The sequence below is a fragment of the Nomia melanderi genome, chromosome 3, assembly GCF_051020985.1.
Source record: "Nomia melanderi isolate GNS246 chromosome 3, iyNomMela1, whole genome shotgun sequence".
Classification (NCBI taxonomy): domain Eukaryota; kingdom Metazoa; phylum Arthropoda; class Insecta; order Hymenoptera; family Halictidae; genus Nomia; species Nomia melanderi.
Window position 1 is genome coordinate 15,971,427 of NC_135001.1, and position 23,519 is coordinate 15,994,945.

The window sequence follows — 23,519 nt, forward strand, 5'->3', positions numbered from 1 at the left end:
TTTTAGTTTTTCAGAGAACTGTAAAGTTTTGTCTGTACAAATAGATAACAATAGCAATTAACACAAAATAAATAATATGGAAGATAGGGGTTAATTCTGTCAAAAAATAAGTCGAAAACATGAAATAAAATTTTTCATATTTGTTTCAGCTTTGTTTTCGAAAAAATCGACTTTGAATATTCACCGGGTACGCGTGCATTTGACCATGTCTCGTTATTGGAGCTCACTGCACATCATTGTCTCGATTGAAGTTTACGTTAGTAAAGACTACCAACGTCACAACATTCAAGTATTATATTTGTTTGCTGAACTATCCTGCGACTTCTCCATATTTTTTAAATTAAAACTTTCACGGAGGTAATAATGGAATTATAACTTCTTTACAACTCAACTATCAACACTCTTTCCCTAACTTATTTTACCTAAAGCTTTCGGAACATTTTACTTTGATTTCGCATTCCAACGCCATTTCTCACTTCCTTATTCTCACCTATTACACTTTCATCGCACGCTTCTGTGTCCAAATATGGCCATACACACCCTTGTCACGCACCTTTTATTTCGCGTTTATCGGGGAAAATTCTGATACTTTGCTGGACCTCTCCAGATATCGAACTCCATAAGACTGCGTGACCTTTTTAAAATTTCTCAAAGCCTAAGATTCATACTAGAATTAAATATATTATTCTTCTTATTTTTGTTTAATTAACGTCTACCACTTTGATAATTATTTATATAAAGATTTTTATAAATTTTCTTGGTATTATTCACTATTCTTGGTAAATTATTGCCTTTCAACACTTTTATTGAATTAATTTATCTTCTATGCTTACATACATTATAATAAAAATAAAATTAAAAAATATACGATTTCATTAGAAAAGTTAAGGAGACTTTGAAATCTCCAAAGCTCTTACACTTACAAAAAATTGTTAGTATTGTTTACTATAGTTTATGTTAAAAAAATATATATATAAATTACATTAAAAGTATAAATATATATATATATATATATATATTTCTTATATTATATTTTTTCATTTTTTCAATCAGTTTAACCCCAAGCACTACGATTTCTTTCATAAGTGAGCTTGACAGAATTATTTTTAGATTCATGATTCATTAAAAAACAACAAAATTCCACGCTGATTTTACGTCTATTTTCACTCTGAAACACTATAATCAGATAATTAATATATAAATATTTAATTTGGATTTGAAAGAATTAAGTGACATTTGTATTTGTTGAATTCCACTTCCATTAGGATTAACAATAATGCCTTTGGAGGTATTTAACAGCACGTATGAAAATCTGTTAATACATTGCGTAATAAGTTGAAGTGATCTTCGAAAATGTACTGCGATACACGTATTTTATTGGATGGAATGCTTAAGTTGGCATAGATTTCTAGAATGACAATAGCGGACAGTCTATCACTTATCTTCTTTATTCTAATTTTGTATTTTCTATTCTATACTTAGAAGATAATATTAAACGATTATGGATTCTGGTAAAAAGTGCAGAAACGAATGAAACGACGTGACTTTCGGTTGGTACGTATATGCATATAGCCATATCATGTATAAAAAAATGATGTATATCTAAAGAATTGAGTTTTATTAGGCACAGCAGATATTTTTACTTTATCTCTGTTAAAGTATTCAGTTCATCTACACATTTGAAATACTAACACAATACATATCTGACGGGCTGATGAAAATTCGTCGTTTCACAGACAATCGCCAACGGCCGAATGAAAATTCCAATATCGGTGCGAGAGACGCCTGCCGGATATATGTTAATGAAGAACCACATACACGCGCAACAGTAATGATTTACTTCTACTTGAGGACACGAAAAAATAGGAACACGTCCGAACCGAGGAAAATTAACCTAATATAGTAGTGTTACTATAGTATAGATAATGAAAAAGTGGATCTTGAGTAATCGAGAGCTAGGAATAAATATATGTATTTAATAAAATATGGAAGCAACACGGACAACACGTAAAAACTACAACTCAACTCTCTTACAGGCATTCTCTCCCAAAAATCATTCTCTGGAAATCTGGCCCTGCAATCTTGGGTCCGCGACGTTGTGCAGGCTATTTTCCCTCGACCGTTTTACAACCTTCACTCACACTCATTCTTACATTCACTCTTCTTAAAAATACCTTAACCTACGCGAAAGATTCTAGATACTACACTAATGTATTGGGTCTGTAGCGAGGCAATTTATTTTGTACATTTCGGAGTACGCTTTCTCGCGTTCCGCCAAGACCTGTGCGAGTCTGGCTACGGTCAGTTCACGCATCTGGCAGCCAGATTCGCACGAGCCAGGGTTTTTCGGCCAGCGGACACTTTTTCCGGGAGATTCGCGCCCTTTTCACGCGCGTTTTTCCTCCTGCGTTTTTGGTGTTAGCGTGCCTTGCTTCTTGTCCTTGTCTAAGGACAGGAGGATATAACCTGGAAGACAACCTTCAAAACAAAAGTCCGACTGCCAAAACACATTAACTCATAAACCCCCAAACCACTGTTCTAGCTCATTCAAGATTGTAGGTTTCTTGAAAATTTTCCTATGCAGATAACAGAGGGCGCACATTACAGACTTAAAACATCAAGCTACCATACTAATCTAAACTCCTCAAATAATATTGCAGGTATAAGGACACCGTCCAAAAGGCAATGCTATACACCACTCAAGGGAAACCAAAAAAGAAAAAAGGGACGAGAGTCAGTCCTCAGCTCTCAGTTATCGAGAAACCGCGAATCCCCGTTGATTAGTATATCGCGCTCTCCCACATAACCACCTAAGGTCATCCCAGTTTTTTATATTTCTTATATTTTTAAATATAAATATAAACAAAATTTGTTTTAAGAGAATTATAATGTATAGATAGACAATTTATAGGTAACGAAGGAGAATATGTTTTGGATTAAGAACAGATTTGTGTTTATTCTTATTTTTAAAAATGAAAGAAATTAAAAACCGCATTATTTATGGGGTGACCCAATAATTGTGTCAATAAAGTGACAACTGATTGTTCCGAAAGGGACACAGAGAATGCAGTGTAATTAATCTGATAAATCAACTACGAAAACATGATCTACAAGGAAATTTGTATGTTCATATGACTTGTGGTTACTGCTGTTTGCGTAAACACTTATAAACTTATACTATTCTGAAGAATTCTGAAGAACAATAGTGTCGAGCTTGCCATTTACGCTTGACTCATAGAATCTCATTCGCGTGACAATTTGAACAATTTTATTTCAGAAAAACAACACATTTGTAAAGAAGTATCAATGAATTTAAATTGTGCGTGCTATATTCAAATTTTTGTGTGGCGTACTAGACAAATATCGATGTTTTAGCAATTATAGTTTGCATTATTTTAATCTCGTCGAAGATATTAGATTATAAGCAGAAAAAATCGTATCCAACTGTATTAAACTTGTTAATATTTTGTTACAGTCAGCCTATTTATTAACGTTCTTATAAATAAAATGAAGCGACGTAACAACTCTTAAATTTTACATTTATCCCATATTAAGTTTTGGAAATATGATTATTTCAGTTTTATACGAGTACATTTAAATAAAACTATAAACATTCTCATGAAGAAGAAACTCTATTGTTTCTCTTCAAAATAATGTTTATGGGGGGATAAAGCGAACTATAAACTAAAAGATAAAAAACTGATAATCCTCAGGCGACGGTAGAAGGAATAGCGCGGTCAGAGCAACAAAGTCACGAAGAGCAAGCAATGCTCGTAGAAAGGATTCCGTTCGACCTGTAAAGGACGAAATAAAAGAAGTACGAGAGATTATGGAGGATGCTCAGAATTTGGAGCAGGCAATGCGACATCGAAGAATCACTATGATCATCCTGGGAACGTTTCTTTTCCTTCTGGCTGCGTCGGTTCTTGCGGTGGTGGTTACTTTAACCCAAAGTACTTTCCTGAGACCTGCTATAGGTTCTAAGGAACTTGCTGAACATCGAGCGCCACGTAATTAACGATTTTAAAATAATAGTGCTAATCAAACGACTGTAAATATACGTTAAAAATGAATTTAAACAAATTTTATATTTTGAATAACTTTTATTTAAATTCATTTTTAATTCTCAACTTTAAGTGGGTGTAAATAGTAATTTCTTCAATTATTCTATCCAAATGAGTTGTTTACAAGAATATCATTGAAGTTTACTTTTTATACATGTTTCAAATGAATTTAGCTGAAGATATAAATTATGGCAATGTTGTCCATGGTGAAGGGTGTTGGAGATTATTGGGTTAGTGGAAAAATGCAGTTTTGGGGATACATAAACAAGTGAATTTAGTATATTTCAATTACCTTTAATTCAATATATTCAAATGTTAACTTTTATCAATGATTAATTAAAAATAATCTTGTCTTTCTATAATTAAAAGTCATCCTCATTTTTCTAACAAGTAATTAAAATAAATTGAAGCTTGTGTCATAGTTCTGTACATCTAAAGATCATGAACTTTTCTGGTAATCTGATACATATTTTTTATATACCTTCTTCCTATCATTTCTTTAACAACAAGTTCATGAATTCCTTATAATATGAAATTTTTATTGTCTCATTAAGTTTTGCAAAAGATGTTGAGCTTTACGAAAAAGAGGCAAAGAATTTTATGGAGGAAAGTTTAGTTTTAATTACTTAATTGAGTGTAAAATATCTTCATAAACATATGTACATAAACATGTGTATATAGTTCATTTAATAAATTTGTTATTATAGTTATAATCATTTTCAGATATAAAAAAATGGTGGTCTGATCTCAGACATCAGAACAATCAGTATCATATCTTTATCAGAATTTTCCGGTAATTATATCAGCAACTTATCCGAACTTATGAACTTACAGTCCATGTTTAAAGATTATTCGACCTAATAATCGAGTTAAGGATACCACAAACGATAGCAAATGGAATATTGGTAAAACTAGAGAGAAACAAATCTACATGTAAAATTTCTGTTCACTTATAGAACTTCATTTTTAATAAAACTGAATTTGACATAAATGATTAAGTACAAATTGCTTATCGTATTAATTTAGGCATCACTGTTTTTGTTCACGTTGTCAAAAACTGACGATGTCGGAGTTTAACAAAATAATTTAAACGTGAAAGACGTTCAAATAAAATATGTATGAAGTATAAGCATTGTTTATAATTATTTTATCATAAATACATACAGTAGGGATTTAAATCAAATTACAAAAACTCTACACATATTTGATTGACAGTAGTATTTTAATAAAAATGATACTACAAAGGAGAAGTAAGATTTATACGTGATACTGTGGTATCTGTTATGATGATACTATCAATGTTCGCTGCAAGTAGAAATGGTCAGCAACAGATACACATGGTAGTTAATTATATTTCGATATTCGATGAATTTTTTAACTTGTTAGTTTTTCGAATATAAACTTTCTCACAGTTATATTTACTAACATTTTATTTTACATTTTATAATTCGTCTTTTCGTGAAGAATTAAAACCATATTGTTGTTCTTTAAAATTGCAACACAATTTTGTAATTGTTTCTCGCCGATGCGCATAAAATATCCTATAACTCACACTGTTCTTTTAAACGAACTACAACACTTTTAAAGGGTTAAAATATATTTATTATATTACATATATTAAAACATTTCATTATATTTCATTATATTTCATTATAATTGAACAATTTTATACATTCATTATATATAAATAATTCAATTAATTATTTAAATCATTCAAATTATTCACATTTGACTTCATGTTTCCCATAAAGAGAAACACATTCGAAATTTATAAACATTTCACTGTAATTAACAGCCATTAACATATATTTATTCTTTCAGTGCGCAAGGAAAACGAGGAACTGTTGAATTCTCTCAACAGAGACTTCTCATCCGAGAACACAACGGTACCTTCATAAGGAAGGCGTCCCGAGGCAAAAAAATAGCATCTTTTGCATTTAGATGAAAGTTTATCCGAAGAAGGAAGAAGAAAGGAGGTGAAGTCGGAGAAGAATGACAAACAGAAAAGGATCACGACGAGGACAACTTCGTTCCGGAGTGTCGGAACTGACGATCGTTTTGCAAAAGCGGCGTCGAAGTACGGCAGTAGTTGCGTTTCAGACATTTTAGATACAACCACGGAGATAGCAAGTTTAATTTGTTCGTGTTAGTGCTACGTACACGGTCAATTTGTCGCTTCCGCCATTACACAAACTTCTAATTAGAGTCTGCAACAAGATAGAATCAGTACTGCGACATTTTTTAATCCCCAATATTCACGAAAAACGTGTAAGTTCATTTTCTTCATTGGATCAGTTCGAGGAACATGTTCGCAAGGAAAAGGGGAACGTTAAAAGAATAAAAGTTGCACGTGTAAAGTTACACGCGACAATTACACGTCGCTTCGAGTCAGCTCGTTGTCGATGTTACAGCAACGAGGCAAAGATTATATGAAATTTGTTACGACGATGTAGTAGGAAATAATATTATATTGTATCGTGTACTGAGTTGATACGCGATTAGGTACGCAATTGAATTTTTTCACAGAACGTACTCCACGAGTCAACCGAAAGGAGATATCCGAAAAGGTGCGCGTGGAATTCTACGCGAATACTTGTTGGAAGGAAGATCGAAATGTTGATATTTTTGCAATAAAGTGATTCCGATTTCATTCCACGGGAATACAAATAATCGTTACGAAAATTATTCCATTGACGTGCTTGAGCTACTGGAAAAGACAATTTCAAGCAAAAGTAGTGTATCGAGGTTTATCAAATTTTTCTAATTAGACCCGAAAATCAGGTAAAAATATATTTTCACTCTCAATGCCAATGTTATTGATCATTTGATTAAAGTTTTGACTGTGACAACTGGTACGCATAACGCGGATATAATTTATTTCACGGAAGTCTTCCAGTTTAAGAGACAATTCATGTGAACGATTGTTGCTAACGGAATACATTATTTTGTTATTTTTTTTTTATTTGTAAGGAGATGTTTATATGATTTCAGTTATTGTTACACGACCACACATGGAATCCTGTAAACGAACTATGTATTTAGCATCGAGCATTGACCGTTAGAGAAATAGTCATTATAATTGCTGTTGTTGGTTGTTTGTAAAATATAAAGTGTCAGAAGTTGAATGAAGAGGCGTCGGTTGTAAAGTTATGTTATTCTAGTGTCGAACTAGAGAGACGCGCATATACATACACATATGTAAGATTTTGTACATTAAGATGAGTAGCATCGCGATTGAAACATTTTCTTCGGTTATATAGTATGTTTCAAAAATATACCAACCCACTGAATATTGAATATTATAGAATTCTAATGAGAAATTTTACTACAATTTTATTTTTTTGGAATTCTCGTAGGAGATAAGTAAATTTGTGTAATTAGTTGTAATAGTTTAACGAGAACAAAGTTGAAAGAATAATATATGAATAGTGTTTCATAAGTATATCAATTTATAATCATACTTGAATTGTTCTATCATTTTAAAGGGTTCCACAATTTCGAATGATCTGCGAAATTCTTTTCTGCTTGTAATAAGAAAATTTAGTATATTTTCATGCGTACGATCCCACGTTCAAATACTTAATAAGATTCAGATCTGAAGAATGTACGATCAGCCTAATGGTTATACTATTTCTTTACAAATTACTGACAGTTTTGTATTATTTTACCTAAATATGATATTCACTCATAAATTTCAGTTAAAAAAAAATAACAAATAAAGTTTAGGAATATATGTACAATAAATGTATTTTTATTTTTCGTTATTTGAGAAACAAGTTGAAATTATTACCAAACCTTTGTCAAAAATTTTCGAAAAAAACCAATTTTCTGCTTATTTCAATCTATACTAATTATAATCAACTCGTTTATTTATTATTCAATGTGTTGTCGGGATCTTTAATTGCAAATAAAAATCGTTTCAATTTTTATATTTACTTCCAATATAAAGTGTTAATGAAATAAATAATACTTATTTACTAATACTCAATGGTACACGAAAAATGTACAATATTAGTACGTTTCCCACATACAGTGTGTTAATTAAGTAAGTCATATATTAATAAGATCTAAAATCTTATTTTCTTTATGAAAATGAAAAATGTGTTAAATGCAGAAGTAAAAAGATTTGTGACGTACAAATAAAACAGTTTTTTACATTTTAGTGTGACATACTTATATAGTTCTCCCTACAAATTTATCTGCTTCAGTGCCAGCAACAATTTCGATCGTTTATAAATGGTACCTTTTCAACTATTTGTTTTACGCCTTACTTTAACAGTGCTTGTAAACTTTACTGGATTAGAGATTATTCATATCAATTTATGTTCCTTCTTTGTTCATCCTGCATGCTTTTTTTTCATTATATTATTATTCTTTTTTATGATATTTGATAATAACACCTCTCGACCGATGAAATTTCTTCGCGTGTACCCTTAGATTCCACTTTCCACGTGGAATATTTCGATCACAATTTTCTCTCCTTCATATCATTGTTCTGCACCTGACACTTTTATATTAACCCTTTGACTGCAGTTGCTCTACTGAAGAACCATTAACGTTGTGCTGAAACGTATCGTTATATTCCTTCGTAGAGATTGATTACATTGTTAAAAATAAAAAGATCTTGAGACGGTAGTTTGATGAATTGCAACATGTAAGAATATATCACTGTCATAAATATTTTGGAATATTACGCTTTTTATATACGTTAATAAACGTAACAAAATAATGAAATAAACCTATTCTGATATTAAAAGTTTAACAAGAATGATCGAACTTGGTACACTTATGAATCACTTGAAAATCAAATTCTCAAAGTCGTTCAAACGAAGGTAAAATTGAAACGTAAGAAATTATAGCTTCCTCCAGCTGGAATATTTAGTATACAATGTATAATATGTACAATGACTTTTGATTGGTCAAAGCATTTAAATGTTAGGGAATTGGTATATTTTTAAAATGTACTGTACTGTAGTATGTATCTTCCAACAACTAAATTAATACGGAAACAATAGTGTTCTTTTTAATTAGAGTTTATTTTAATTTCGATAAAATAGAATTTTGTTTTACTATGAAATGTAATTAATCCTTTGATCATCCTTTCTGCCCCATAGGAGTAACATTCATAAATAAAAGAGTCGACTTGTTTCAAGGAGTGTTGTTTCATGTGCTGTTTGAAGAATATGGAGTAGGACTTCCATTATCTGACTATAATACTTCTTTCTACTAAACTGTGAATCCTTATTTGTATGAGAGACGAATGAATGTTTCATTATTTTGAAACGTACATATGTGTCCTCAAGAAAAATGCTCGGATGATTTGTAGCATGAATTAATATACATGTATTTATAACTTGTATTCTAGAAGGAAAGATTTTGTTTCAATTGGCCTAAGATATTTAAATATTTTTAAATCCTGACATGATGCTCCAAATGTTTTATTGCTTTCTCGGTATTATATATAATTCGGTCGGCGAACGTTCTATGTTATATTTAGTCATAAACCACCCCAAATTACTCAAAATTTCTTATTACAATGACTGGGCTGCCGATTTTTATGCAATCATAAGTTTTTCTGAATTAGTTTACAAAGTTAGTATTAAATGGATATTAAAGTGTTTTTAAATTTTAATAAAATCGTTTATTTTGTTGTGTTTTAAACATTGTAAATATTGTGAATGCATAAAGTCCACAGTCGCTTATTAAATTGATTTATTAATCAGTCAATTAGTAATAATTACTAGTTTCTTAATATTTAAATTGAACATTATAATGTTGTAATTAAAATACTCCTTCAATGTTATAATCATTTTTTTCCGTAGTTCATATTAGTTTTAAAGTTTCAAAATAATCATTATGAAATATGTACCATAAACTATAAATACAAAACCCAATTATTATTTATAGTGTTTACCTTTGCGTTCAACGCTTGCCTACAATTAATCAGTCAAATTAATTTATTTTGGCTAATTGAATCTGGCTTGACCAACTAAATCGAAAATATAGTATATTTTCTATACCTGTAAGAACATATGTACGCACACGATAATTGAAATTACCGTTCGATAAGCAATTTTCATGATTTCTTTAACACTGTAGCATACACTTGTATTATGTCAACAAAAATTTATTTGATTGCAGATGTATTTCTCATTTAAAAAACGCCACTAAGTAATTGAAAAACAACAATTGAAGATTATTCGAAATTTGTATTTTTAGTAGCTGGAATATAATACATTAGTTTTCCATTACTATGTTATAAAACTTTAAGTAGTAAGTTCTTAACATAATGTGTTTGGTATGAAAATATTAATTGAAAATTACTTGGATATTTTCTAAAAACTATTCAGAATACTACACGACTATTTGTTTTTGAACAAAGATTCGTCGATTCTAATTGTTTTCATAAAAGTCCATTTGTTAAAAAAATATATGTATTTTAATTCTTTACGTCATACTTTTGCCATGCAAACGGATCTTTTTGAAGACTATTCTGACCGATGAATCTAAAAGCACATGGTCCTGCAACTTCACTTTTTTTATCCAGCTGCAATAGGTCTTAAGATCTTCAATCAAATAAGTTTTTCCGCTACGTAATTTAAAAGACGCTTTTGGCCCTTCGTTATGGACGATACGTGTCTAATAATTTTCAGTGCTCTACCTCTGTGCGAAGTTGCGATTGTAAGTCGATGGTTGTTACTTATTAGTGACGGTCCCTTGTAAGTAGTTTTAGCATGAGTGAATAATTTTCGACAGACGAAACGATTGAACAATTATTGTATCGTTGAATGAAAGGAAATCGTTGGAGAATGCTTGACCTAAAACAATAAAATAACTTTTGCCTTAGGTTGATAAAAATCTATCTTTTTTAGAATTAATATACTTAATAATAAAGATTAAAGGTTCGCTCAATTCCAAAATGTTAAAGTATTCATCATTATTTCGGAATACGTAAGAATGATTCGTTTTGCTTGTATACAGAGCAAATCAAATAATTTCTTTGTAATAAACTATTCATTGATGAGAATTCAAACGATATTAATAAAGAGGATAATGTTATAATACGTATGCAATTTAATGTATAAGATGAACGAGGTAAAGGTATTATAAGAAAATATGAGCGAATAATAATGAATAATATTTGTTAGAGTAAAATTGCTATAAACTTTGTAATATTCGAAGAAATTCTGAACACGCATCACTCGGCGTTAATAATGTATAATTTATCAGTATTAGTCATGGTACGTAGTCATCGCAGTATGATGAATAAATCATTTTATCCATCGACGCTCAACCAATTTCTATCTCGTCAATTCTTGTCTTTTGCGCCGAATTATCGATTACGCTGATACTCTATTCCTCTTATTACTCTGAAGATGGCCGTCCTTTAGAGATATTACCTTTCGTTTCATACAATTGAAGAAAACGAAACCATAACCTTCTGTCGCGAGGTTTTTTCAAACTAAAGAAAGTTCTTAACACGTTCACGCCGGTGTGATTGAACTCCTTTCAATGAAACTATTAACAATTCCAATATTATTATGTATTATACATAGTTTCTTAAGAAAAAATTGCTTTCCCTTTGTTTTGACGATATCACATTAGACGGCCTGTACTATTGATGGCTCACATTTCCATGACACATCAGCGTGTACCATCAAATATGGAGTTCGTCAAACTGGTTTGGTAAATAGAAAAAATTCAATATTTCCAAGAATTCTAAGAATTTCGCTGTCAGATGGGAAAGAACGTAAATTGCAACGCCGGCGTGAAGGTGTTAATACGATAATCTGCGAATCAATCAGTTTTTAAGGAGTTTCTTCTTTCCTTGAAAATATGTACCTTATTCACTTTTCACGTGAAATTCATATTTCTATTAGACACAATCAATAAAACAGAAACACGTAAATGTTATCTAAAATCATATACTTTAATATTTGGTAAAATATTTTGGACACTGATCAAATTTTTAGTCGTTAAAATTTATGCGGATTAGGAAAATTTTAATAATTCAGAAAATACTTGACCCCTTTATGTTTACTGTTTTAGTTAAATATTTCATTATTTTCCTATATTGTTATCAGAACAAAAAAAAATAAAAATGACGCTAACTACTAAGTCAACAAAGTGCTAAAGCAATTTACCGAATGTTTCGTGAACAAAACAAACTGTAAATTATATGGGAGATAACGAGAAAAAAAATTAAGTATCGAAGAATGCGAATTATGTAGTATTTCACCATTATAAAAAAGTGACAGAAGTCATTGAGAAATAGCTACAATGGTGTACAGAAACAACAACAGTACAATGCAGTAATACATTATTAAACAATACGCAGAGTGTCGTGGCGTGACAAATAAAATTAAAACAAATTAAAAGAAAATTAAATTTGATGTTGAACCAGAAAAATATTTTGAATAAAGGACTTGGCGATTCAAGTGTCAAAAGGTTACTGAAAAGAAACAATAATCGTTGACAATAAGTCCGAAACAAAGCGCGTATTAATAAACAAAGTTAACGGAAGCAAATCGGGAAAGGTGAATTTCGTAACATTTGAAATTAGGAGATTAGACCTTAATTTCATTGATTTCGAATTTGTTTTTAAAATATGGACCTTTAAATTTCACACTATCAGCTTGTTTTCATAAAAACATTCTGTACTTGTAAATTTTTATCCTGAAAACTAGTTAATAAAGTTAAGTTTGTAATATTTAAAAGTTTAAATAAATTCTTCTTCTGTAAGTTTACTTTTAAAGTCGAATGTATTTAAATTAAAAGAAAGGGACAACTATGTTCTTTGAAATTTGATTTTCAAATGAATTCTCTTCAGGATGAAGTCTTTAAAACGAACGTCGTAATGAGTTGTTAGAGATCCACTGCGCTCCATTTCAGGTAAACGAACCGTGCGCTCCACTATTATGGCCGGTTGACCTCTAATGCAATCTAAAAACAATATCGACAGGTATTGTTCCCCTCTCAATGGTTTCATTTACACCTGCAGAAAATTGTTTTCAATTTGCTTCTTATGAATGTAGATACGGTTTACATCCAGATTACTGTGTACTGTAAAATGATGCTTTGATTCAGATTTTTTGCTTGAAATCTTTAAAATATTAGTTTAATGAACATCTTGGTGAAACTCCGTTAATTTTTAAGTCATTTTCCTTCGTCAGTATTATTTTCAAATATTAAACATTTATGTGACGTTTGGTTTCTGCGACATTTTGATATTGTTTTTGTTATAATAATGTGATCAAATTTATGTACGTATATTCTTTCGTTTAATTCTTTCCAGTCCAAATTGAATGTTATTTTTCTGTTATTAATTGTGATACTTTTGAGTAAACGTGGACATGGAATAAGTGCAAGATTTTCCTATTTTTCTTCATGAATTATGTACAAGAAAATGTCTTTGTTAAGCGAAATTGGGAAAGAAATAATAGGGTAAGGAGCTAAAGCAGCAAGTGTAGTTAAAAATAAAGAAATCATTTCTAATCTTTCAGCAAAGGGGTTCGTTGTAACATTTATCGAGAGAAATTCAATTAGAGAACATTATTGAACAAACTGAAACCTTATCAGCTGATTATTTTATATCTAATTGCGTATTAGTAATGACAATTCAGACAACAACGTGACAGCGCATCAACATCAATGGATCCTGCTGTTACGGTGAGTTTCAAAAATGTTTTTGAATTCATTTTATACGAACATTCAATTTAACAGATGTGCACAGTAGTAGAAGTAGTGCTGCAGACATTAGTTAAATAGTAGTGTAAAAATAAAAAAAGAAGATTCATTTTGAATTGGCATCTTGGAATGATGTTAACGTAATTATTATATGAATTACTATTATTACCTTAATGATCTATTAATTTGGGTTACGGACGAGAGAAGAAACGTTATTTCTCTTGTTCTTAAAAGATGAACCTAGAGCAAATCTTCAGAAACAGTTAATATTGGATAATCTTACAGAAATACTTCTGTTGGTATAAATGAAACCATTGAGACGGGTACGGTACCTGTCGATATTGATTTTAGACCACACTGGAGGTAATATGGGGTACGAGTGGAATAGACAGCCGACTTCAGCAGTGCAGAGCGTAGCTCGTTTATCTGAAATGGGGCACATCAAATCATTAACAGCTCTTTACGACGTTAACTTTAAAGACTCTGTCCTAATACAAGGCTTATTTTGTACGTGAAATTTCAAGAAATCTAATCATATTCTTTCAAACAAATACAAAATCATCGAACTTTCACGGCAAAATTTACAAAACAATCATTCGTCGATAATTTTCGATATCGGAAAACCAGTTGTTTAAATTAATGGAAAAAATATTAAAGTCGAACGTTCTAAATTGAAATGGGAAGATAATCAACTTAATTCAACAAATATTTGTCTTTTTTAAACTGCATAATTAAAAAGGATCTGTAAGCAAAGTATTAAGTAATTAAGGTGTACAGTTTTAAGCACCTAAAATTAGACTGTGGATGTTTCGGTAAATTCCACGTCTTAATGATAAAATTTCGAAGATCTGTATCGAATAAAAGTTTATTTTGTAGCATGTAAGAAATATAAAAAATATTCCCAGTCTCTTGATAATACCATACAATTTTTAATTGCATACGACTGTTAATATAAATCAATGAATAGGAAATTGTATTTTTCATTCTTATAATGAAATTGAAAATTCGCATTTCTTAATACGGTCTCTGAATGTAAACTTTCTCTATCTGTCTTTTACTACGAACAATTCTGTTGAATAGAGAACATGTACAATTTACGCAGCCTTCTTTGAATAGTAACGCAAGCCGTGTAAACACAATGGCCAACTCACGAGGAATTAGTGAAGCTTTTGTAACGTATTTGCGTCGCACAATCCACCGTCGGTCCTTGCACGACGACTTACCTTAAACTATCCTGTAAGGTTAAATTTACATCTCGAAACTGCAGAAATTCATTAGCCTGATAAAAGAAAGGTTTAATCTACTCGATCTCTATTGAAAACTCGAAGAACCTGTTGCACTTTATTAGAAAGACGGTAACTATTATATGGATAGTAATAACAATCGTTGATATATACGTGATTTAATAAAAAACATCCGAACTTCGAAATGAGAAACATATTTTTTCAAATTTATGGTAAAATAGTGTCCATTAACTGTTCTTCAATGTAAACTTTATACAATCTGAGTGAACATTCAAATTTCAATGTTTCGCAACAGCTCACAAAAGTATTAAGATAAAAAAGTTATTTGTTGCTCCATATTTCCTTACAGTTCATTCCGAAGAAAGTAAAATCAATATACTTTCATATTAATTATATTGTCTCACATCATTTTCGAATTAACATGTTCCAATTTAAGCGTTAGTTTCACTTTTCTTGATTTAACATTATGAAATCATCGTTCGTGTTACAATCCTCATTGTGTTAAGAAATAAAAAATACAGGGGACCATACTTGGGGAAAGTTATTATAAATTAACACTAGAACTACCGATAATTTATTGGGTTTGATATGTAATCCTTATAAAGATGCTAACAATACATTCTTTTCGATTTCTTCAGATATTCGTCACAAAATGTAAATGAAACTATTTATTTTCAAAATCATTTCGGATATTGAATACCTTTGAAATATCAACAATTACAAAGAAAACTAAAATCCGTCATTTTGGCCGGTATCGTAGTTCTAGTAATACTAGACAGTAAAAGTAACGACCGTTACTCGATTATTTCGGGCTTTCAAATGCAGTATTAAAGAACGTGATTCTTACGTAACAAGTTGGACATAATTGTTCTAAATATACCAGCTACCCGATTGATAAGTGTGACGTTTGTCAAATATTTACCTACGATGTAGACCTATCATTCAGCACATGCGTTGCTGTTAAGATGTATTTGATTATTCATTTGATGAGCAGTGATTTGCTCTTTTTATCAAGATGATAGGAGCTCATGTTTCACGCATTGTTGACCGGTTACAAGTTAACTCGTATTTCACGCCCAAACGTTGTTGACCGATCACGAGTTAACTCGTGTGTGCACTTGCATTAGCCATTTCAATTTTTGAAACGCAGGGCAATATAGAATACTGCAATGACGAAATATTCAAAGTTATCTAAAAGATATGTCCAAAAATTCATTCCAATTCATTATGTATAAATAAAGTATATTAAAATTTATTTAGATTGTCTTCTATTCAAATTTAATTACGGAATGGTAATCGATAATAATGAGATAGTTTTTGTATAAAATTTCCGGTCAACAATATGTTAAATTGTTATAAGTTAACACGCTCGCGACCACGATCAAATTTGAAATATCCTTACTGTGGACCGTGGGTTCTTTGTAATCGTTTCACATGATGTCAATCATATAATTTTGACACATTTAAAACATAATAAATAAACCTAACACAGCATTTTACACGTATGACGCATGGTCGCGAACGTGTTAAAATGAAATTAACCATTATAAAATAAATGAACAGCTATAAAATAATATAAGTACCGCAGTACTTTATTTTTCTTTTAATTACGATTAGTATAAGTAACCAAATATTTTCTAATAGCAGCGTACATGCAGGAAACACAAGTGATATAATCTAAAGCAGCAGAGTTTGAAAATGTGACATATTTCAATCTCGTGTTACAGGTTCTGATATTTTTTATAAAATCACGTATACCTACTTATAGCTACGTACAAAGTATGACCATAATTATATACAGTTTGTTAATACTTTTAGACAAATTACACTAAACTTATCGTTAGTCATTGAGACACCATAGCTCTTTGTATACTTTCTATAAAATCTAAATTTTCTTTTTCTATTGTAGTGTTGGAATTACACTATGGAATGGATAATGAGATCATTTTCCTATTAGAACAAAATTCCATTCTGAACAAAAATATTTAATATATTACTTGTTGAAAATGTCTTAGAAAACTACTAGAAACAAGTAATATAAAATCTAACAATTAAATTAAATTAAGTTAAATTAAATTAAATTAAAGAGATTCAATTGAAGGACCAATTTACTTTACATTTTTCATCAGACATTTACAATACATAATTTCATAATATTATTTATCGTATTTAATATATGTACTGTTTGATCTAATTTCATAATATGATATTTCATAATTTTATTATATACAATTGTATAGATCGAATAAATGTTTAGTTTCTAATCAAACAATCATTAATATTTATACATACAATATAGTAATTGTAAATTCAATGTTGACGTAGGAATTTCTTTTTTATTCCTTAATTACGTTCGATATAGATTTATTTTCCTGATTTATCCAATTCTGTCGAATATGTATAAACTATAATATATGATTCTCATAATATACTGTGTTAAGTACACATCAAATTTCTTATACGTCTAATCCATTTTACAAATATACTGCTACAAACAATATCTTCAACACGTTTCGTGTTATCTGAACATACATTACATGTCAAAGTAAAGTTGTTTGATTATACGTAAGACGGGCTAATTTGGGCAACATTAATATCATTTACAATTAAAAGACGACGAGAAGGACAAAATTATTCTCGCTTGATTAATAAATTCCAAAAATTTACATTAATTATTAAATGGTTATAATTTTCATTAAGGACTCTATCCAACTACAAAAAAGATGAACAATTTATTAGACCTTTATTAAAATTTGTAATTTGTTTTGTTCAATATATTTATCTATGTTATAATTATATGAAATTCATAAAATTGATATGCAAATATAAATGATTATACATTAATTTACACAAATTGAAAATAAATAGTAAACTTATTGTTTTGTTAAGAGTCGTGTTTGTCTTGAACTGAAATAAACAAATTCTTTGAACTATGTCAAGTGTATTAATCTTCAAATTGTTAACCGAATTAGCTAAAAATATTCAGAATGTAGAACAGACAATGATATGTCTAACATTGATAAATGAACTTTTTTGCATTTGTACATAATACGTTTATAAAATATTATTCGATTTTATCGCATGTTGGTTTGACATGTAACTTAGAATCAAGTAAATCAGATGTAAAATTCATATCGCAATAATAATGGTAGAATGTTATAACTTCACCTTTGAAGAATTCAGATGATTGTGGGAATATTCACTGAAAAAATTCAGCATTTGTCAAAAGAATGATGTCAAACTTGATTAGAAACTACTGCGTAAAAAGAAATAATTTTCTTTGTGTTTAGTCTACCACAAGAGTCATTATAGTCGGAGTTATTTTCTTGCCGCTTCGAAGAACTTGTTTTCTCAATCGGGTCAACATTATCGACTTCTTCTTCACCACGGTTAAAGACTTTCTTTCATCGAAAATTACTGATTCTTATATTGTTGAAGCTGATGCATGATCTATGAGTTTGTAAATTCTCGTTACGAAACCAGTTCCTTTGTTATTCTGCTCTCTATTAATGTAATTTTATATTTATAAATAGTTTTTACACATGAAATTGTTGATTATGAACTGATTTACTGTTAAACCCAATGACGTTTTATATACGAACTTACTACTTTATTTAGATATTAACCCTTTGCACTCAAGAATATTTTTTCAATAAATATTCGTTATTTTTTTATGAAATATTAATGACATTTTTTGTTATTAACATACAGAAATGTCTCGCATAATGTATGTACCAAAAACATACAAAGTCTACAATATTGTAAAAGCGAAGCTATTTATATAAATTTTCAAAAGTACTTACATCAAACTTAGAAGCTATTTTCTCGATTTTGAGTTTTATAACTTCCAAAGAATATTATTTAAAAACTAATATAACTAATAATACACTAATAAACTGAGGAAGCTAATAATCTCTGGCACAATTCTTTCGATATTTCACAGATTTTTGAATGCATTCAATACAAGGGTGTAAAATAATTCGAAATTATTTGGACAAGGGTTAATATACTGTTTCTGAGTCTAAATATATTAAAAATACAATAAATGTATACACATAGACACATTTCTAGAAAGAAATTTAACACCTTCGTGACTAGCGTCACATATCTGTGACACTTAACATTTCTATCTTGCACGAAAGGAATTAAGTTACTTTCACGTGCGTTTTTATTTACACCGTAACTCATAGTGCAACCTGCAAAATGTTGACAAGATCTTGATTTTGAATTTTATTTTCATTTTACAAAAACGATACGTGGCATTTAATAAAATATTGTGACTGCGAAGATTGCTACTTAAACAAAGGCTGGCCGTGAACGTGTTAAAATTTAGGTAACACGAAACATGTTACTCGGATGTTGTCAGCAGCTTTCCCACTTGGAAGGAGAACTTTTACTTCATATTCCATGCAGTGCCGCTTAATACGAGCGGTGTGCATATACGATACGAATGTACTTAACAAGTAGGTACACGAATCCTCTTAAAGCACTCTTAACGTTCTCGTTCGAAGAGAATCGTGGAGGCGCAGAAAAATTCTTTGGCCTAACGCGAGAAATCTCTACTGCTAGAGTTTTCTTCCGGTGAGCGAATTCCCGTACAAAGGAAGAGATAATACGCCTCTGATTCAGCATGTGTTCCCAAAGCTACTATATGGATTAACATGTGTTCAATACAGTGACGTAGGAACTCTATTCGCGAGCAGCACATCCATTTTTCAATTGAATTCTTGTACACTTAAACTGCATTCATTCTATTGAAACAAAGCTTTACAGTACACGTATGCACGAGTCGCAATTGCAAACGTGTCTGTGAAATGAATACATTATTGCTCGATTGGGAAGATCAATTTTACTCTAGAATTAAGGTACACTAACGAATGATTGGAAGAGATATAAAATGTTATTCGTGTATTGTTAGTGGAACAAATGTAGTGAATTTGGAATGTTACGGAATAACATATTTATTAATTATAGCTTGATAGGCAACAGATCATATTTTAGTACAGAAGAATATTTATTTTTCAGCTACGTGCAATTAATGTAGTTATTGTTTAATAAGTTACTTCAATGGCTGACAAAGGAAGACTACATTTGTTTCACAAGCAATATATGTAAGTACGTTTGTTGTACACACAGTCAGTCATAGAACTGTAGATAGGTATACTGTATACTGCTGAAAATTGATTTATTAACAAGTAAAAGACAGGCATTATTATCAGTCATGTATTTAGAAATATTTTAAGTGAACCCTAATATTTGTTAAACTTTATTCCAGGAAAATATTTTGGTATTCGATTAATTATTGTATTAGTATTTTTCTGGCCTTTATAATAATCCAAGTTATTGTTTGAAAGTGATATTTCTTGAAGTGCTAAGTTATTGTTTATTGGTTAATGTTGTGTGAATACATCGTTATATTAGTATCGTTATCTTGCTGTTTTAATTTTCAAAATAAAATATAATATCTCGAAAAATATTGAGTTTTCAATGATTGTTTCTTAAATCTTTTTTACGTAAAATAACGTAAAGAAACTATTTATGTAAATAAAAAATATAGAATTTCATTTTTAAAAATGTGCAATTGCACTTTGAAACTGTATCAATGCAGTTATAATGAAAAAAGTACTTTAGTATAGTAAAGCTTGCCAAATAGTGCAAAGTCTTCTTTTACGATTTTTTCTAACTTCATCAAGAACGAAATTGAAGCCTGTCCCAGTTACTAGATACACCCTGTAGGTACTTATATGGTTGAATGACTGACTGTACTCCATTTCATATTAAAATGTTTAAATATTCGGGTTACTCCGTATATACAACTGTATAAGGTGTCTCAGAATATCGTAACTATTAGTTAGTTAGTATTAATTCGTTTAGCGGAACATTTGAAAAATATATTATTCAAAAAATGTTTATGATTTATATTTAATGCGAATATTTTCTAACAATACTGGCAAGAAACAGAATAATTTCTTCATCTTTCTAAAAAGAATTATCTGAAAAGAATTTTAAATATTTTATTCGGTGAATTGCAATGAAACTATTATTGAATGAAAGCCAAAATAATTATTGCAGAGATAGAAAGCAGCAAAAGTTACAGTGAACTTTCATGACCTGTTCCTACGTTACCAAGAAATCTATGAGAAAATAGAACCACAAATCTTTATAATAGTATGAGAATTAACGATTATAATTAGATTGCGGATTTCTGTGCATTGAAAGCAAATGCCCAGTAAAATACAGATATAAATGAAGCTGAGCAAGAATTTAAGCTTCATTTTTATCGAAACGATTATTGAGACAATAAGATAGAAGTCGTTATTAGTTCCTTTATAGAAACCTAAATTCACCGAAATGTGTTTAGGTAAATATATAGCTTCATTGGCCAATTTACAACAATTCGTATTAAAGATAACTTATTTAATTCCTTAATAGTTGAATCGGACCCAAAATTAAATGAATATTTCATTACATTTTTTAGGAAATTATATTGTATTGCTTTTTGCACGTGGATATTGGTTATAAAGGCATAAATATCCGCAGTCTACTTATAAACTTTCGATTGATTAGCGACAGATATAAGAAGACAGTGTATGCGTGTATGTGCGTGCATGTGTGCCAAAATGAAGAATAAAATTGTGGTTGTACCAAAATAAAATGTACAGAGTATCATTTTCTTCTTCGACAATCAAAGTATGATGTGACTTGAAGTGCATAGATATATGTTTTTTGCGCAATGAAAAGAGGTGAACGTAGATACCTACTACATATGTATTCGCTTAGAATGCGTTGTGAGTGATAAGTTACAGAAGAGATGAATTTAATGAAAAGAACGATAAGGTTAGGAACAATTATAATATTATAATATTCTTAATTGCAACGTGATTCATTTTCACACTGCTTCTCATCTCCCTAACGTCTTCCTTTCTAAATAGAGAGTTTTCAAAACGATTTTATGTAAAAAGCAAATAATTTCATTATTGTTTGTTAGCAAATATTGAGAATATATCTAGAGCCTCTTTATTTGTGTAAATTCTTTTATGTCGCGATAGAATGCGTTTCTCTGTTAAGACGGTTGAGATACAATTAACATACTTAGGAAGTAATTAAGCATCGTCAAATTATGAAGATTATGATAACCTCGCAATTATTTTTTTTGTTAGAGTTAAATGAAACGTGGAACGATAATTATTGTACATTTGCGCAACACATTACACATTCTCTAATGAAACCTATCAATCGGAAAATGGGTTCAAAGACTTAGTGATGATTAAATGAATTCATGAATAAATTCGTACATAACACATACATATGTGTATTACATATTGACCATTGTTTTTAAAGGGGCATATACACTCAAGAGTTAATAAAAAACAATCCAATCGCAAATCTTAAAATATACAAACACTGTTCTTGATAAATGCATATTATATTTCAAGAAATTGCTATCCACTTCGGAGAAGTTAAAGATTACTTTTTCTGGGAAAGGAATAGAAATTCGATAAAATATTCGCTATGTCAACAAATTCATAGTATTAAGTTAAATTGCTATGTAAAGCTCGAAGTAGGCAACTAGAGTAATTTCTAATACATAAATATTAAACTTCTCCCAAGTGGATAGCAATTTCTTGAAATAGAATATGTGTTTATTAAGAACAGTGTTTGTATATTTTAAAAAATGTTTGTAATAGAAAAAATACGTGTCCACAGACGACTCAAAATATCACGAGTTAAAATATTAGATATAACGATAGGAAATGAATATGGGCGTCAACTTCTTATTTGAATTTCACTTTGTCATGTTCTGTTTCATTTGCGATCTTCGTTTACGCGAATCAGCCAATAACAAAAGCGGTCGAAATCGAGGTATCAACGTTCGTCGCGAGTGGACGTGTCCCCTTACCACATTTGCCCCTTCAGAACGTAGGACATGTGAAGAAACGTCGTTTGTGGAAATGTATTATAAAATTAAAGGAAAAATAAATATATTGTTACGTATAGTTTGAAAACAAAACTTTAGAGTAGGTAAGGTTTTATGTTCTTCTGAGTGTGTACACCCCTATGGATATGTAACACGACTATTTGATTAAAGAAAATTTTTATTGATTAAGGAACTCAACCCCAAGTGTAATGAAGTACTTAATGTAAGGCGTGAATACAGGATTTTACCACCAAGAATCATAATAATTATTTGAAGTATGAAATATGTATCGTACAATGTTGCCAGATGTTAATGAATGAGATATTAAGATTTATGTTTATATATTGTAATAACATTTATGTATAATGGGTACTATAATGCAAAAAATATACATGCTAGTTGGCCATATTTGCATTCTTATTTCATTGAATTTTATAGTTTCCTAATAGTTTCCTAATTCAATCGCGAATTTCAGTGTATGATTTCCACGCGAATTGGCTATGGCTTCTCGTAAAGTAATCATTCCGCGCCAAAGAAATAAAGCGAAGTTAGAAAAAGTATCCACTGTATTCAAGACTTATTTCTACCCACTTCGAATAGTATATA

At 30.1% G+C, this 23,519-nt stretch overlaps 1 protein-coding gene across 6 annotated transcripts in view; it reads left to right on the forward strand.

Moving 5' to 3' along the window:
* Positions 1–23,312, forward strand: part of LOC116429454 (uncharacterized) — a 70,548-nt gene extending 47,236 nt beyond the window's left edge. For all 6 annotated transcript variants that reach the window (XM_031982418.2, XM_031982419.2, XM_076366375.1 and 3 more), the window contains exon 5: positions 5,886–23,312. In XM_031982418.2, coding sequence (XP_031838278.1) covers positions 5,886–5,962 — 77 coding nt within the window. In that variant the 3' untranslated portion in view covers positions 5,963–23,312. The remainder of the gene's footprint in view (positions 1–5,885) is intronic.
* Positions 23,313–23,519: the final 207 nt, after the last annotated feature.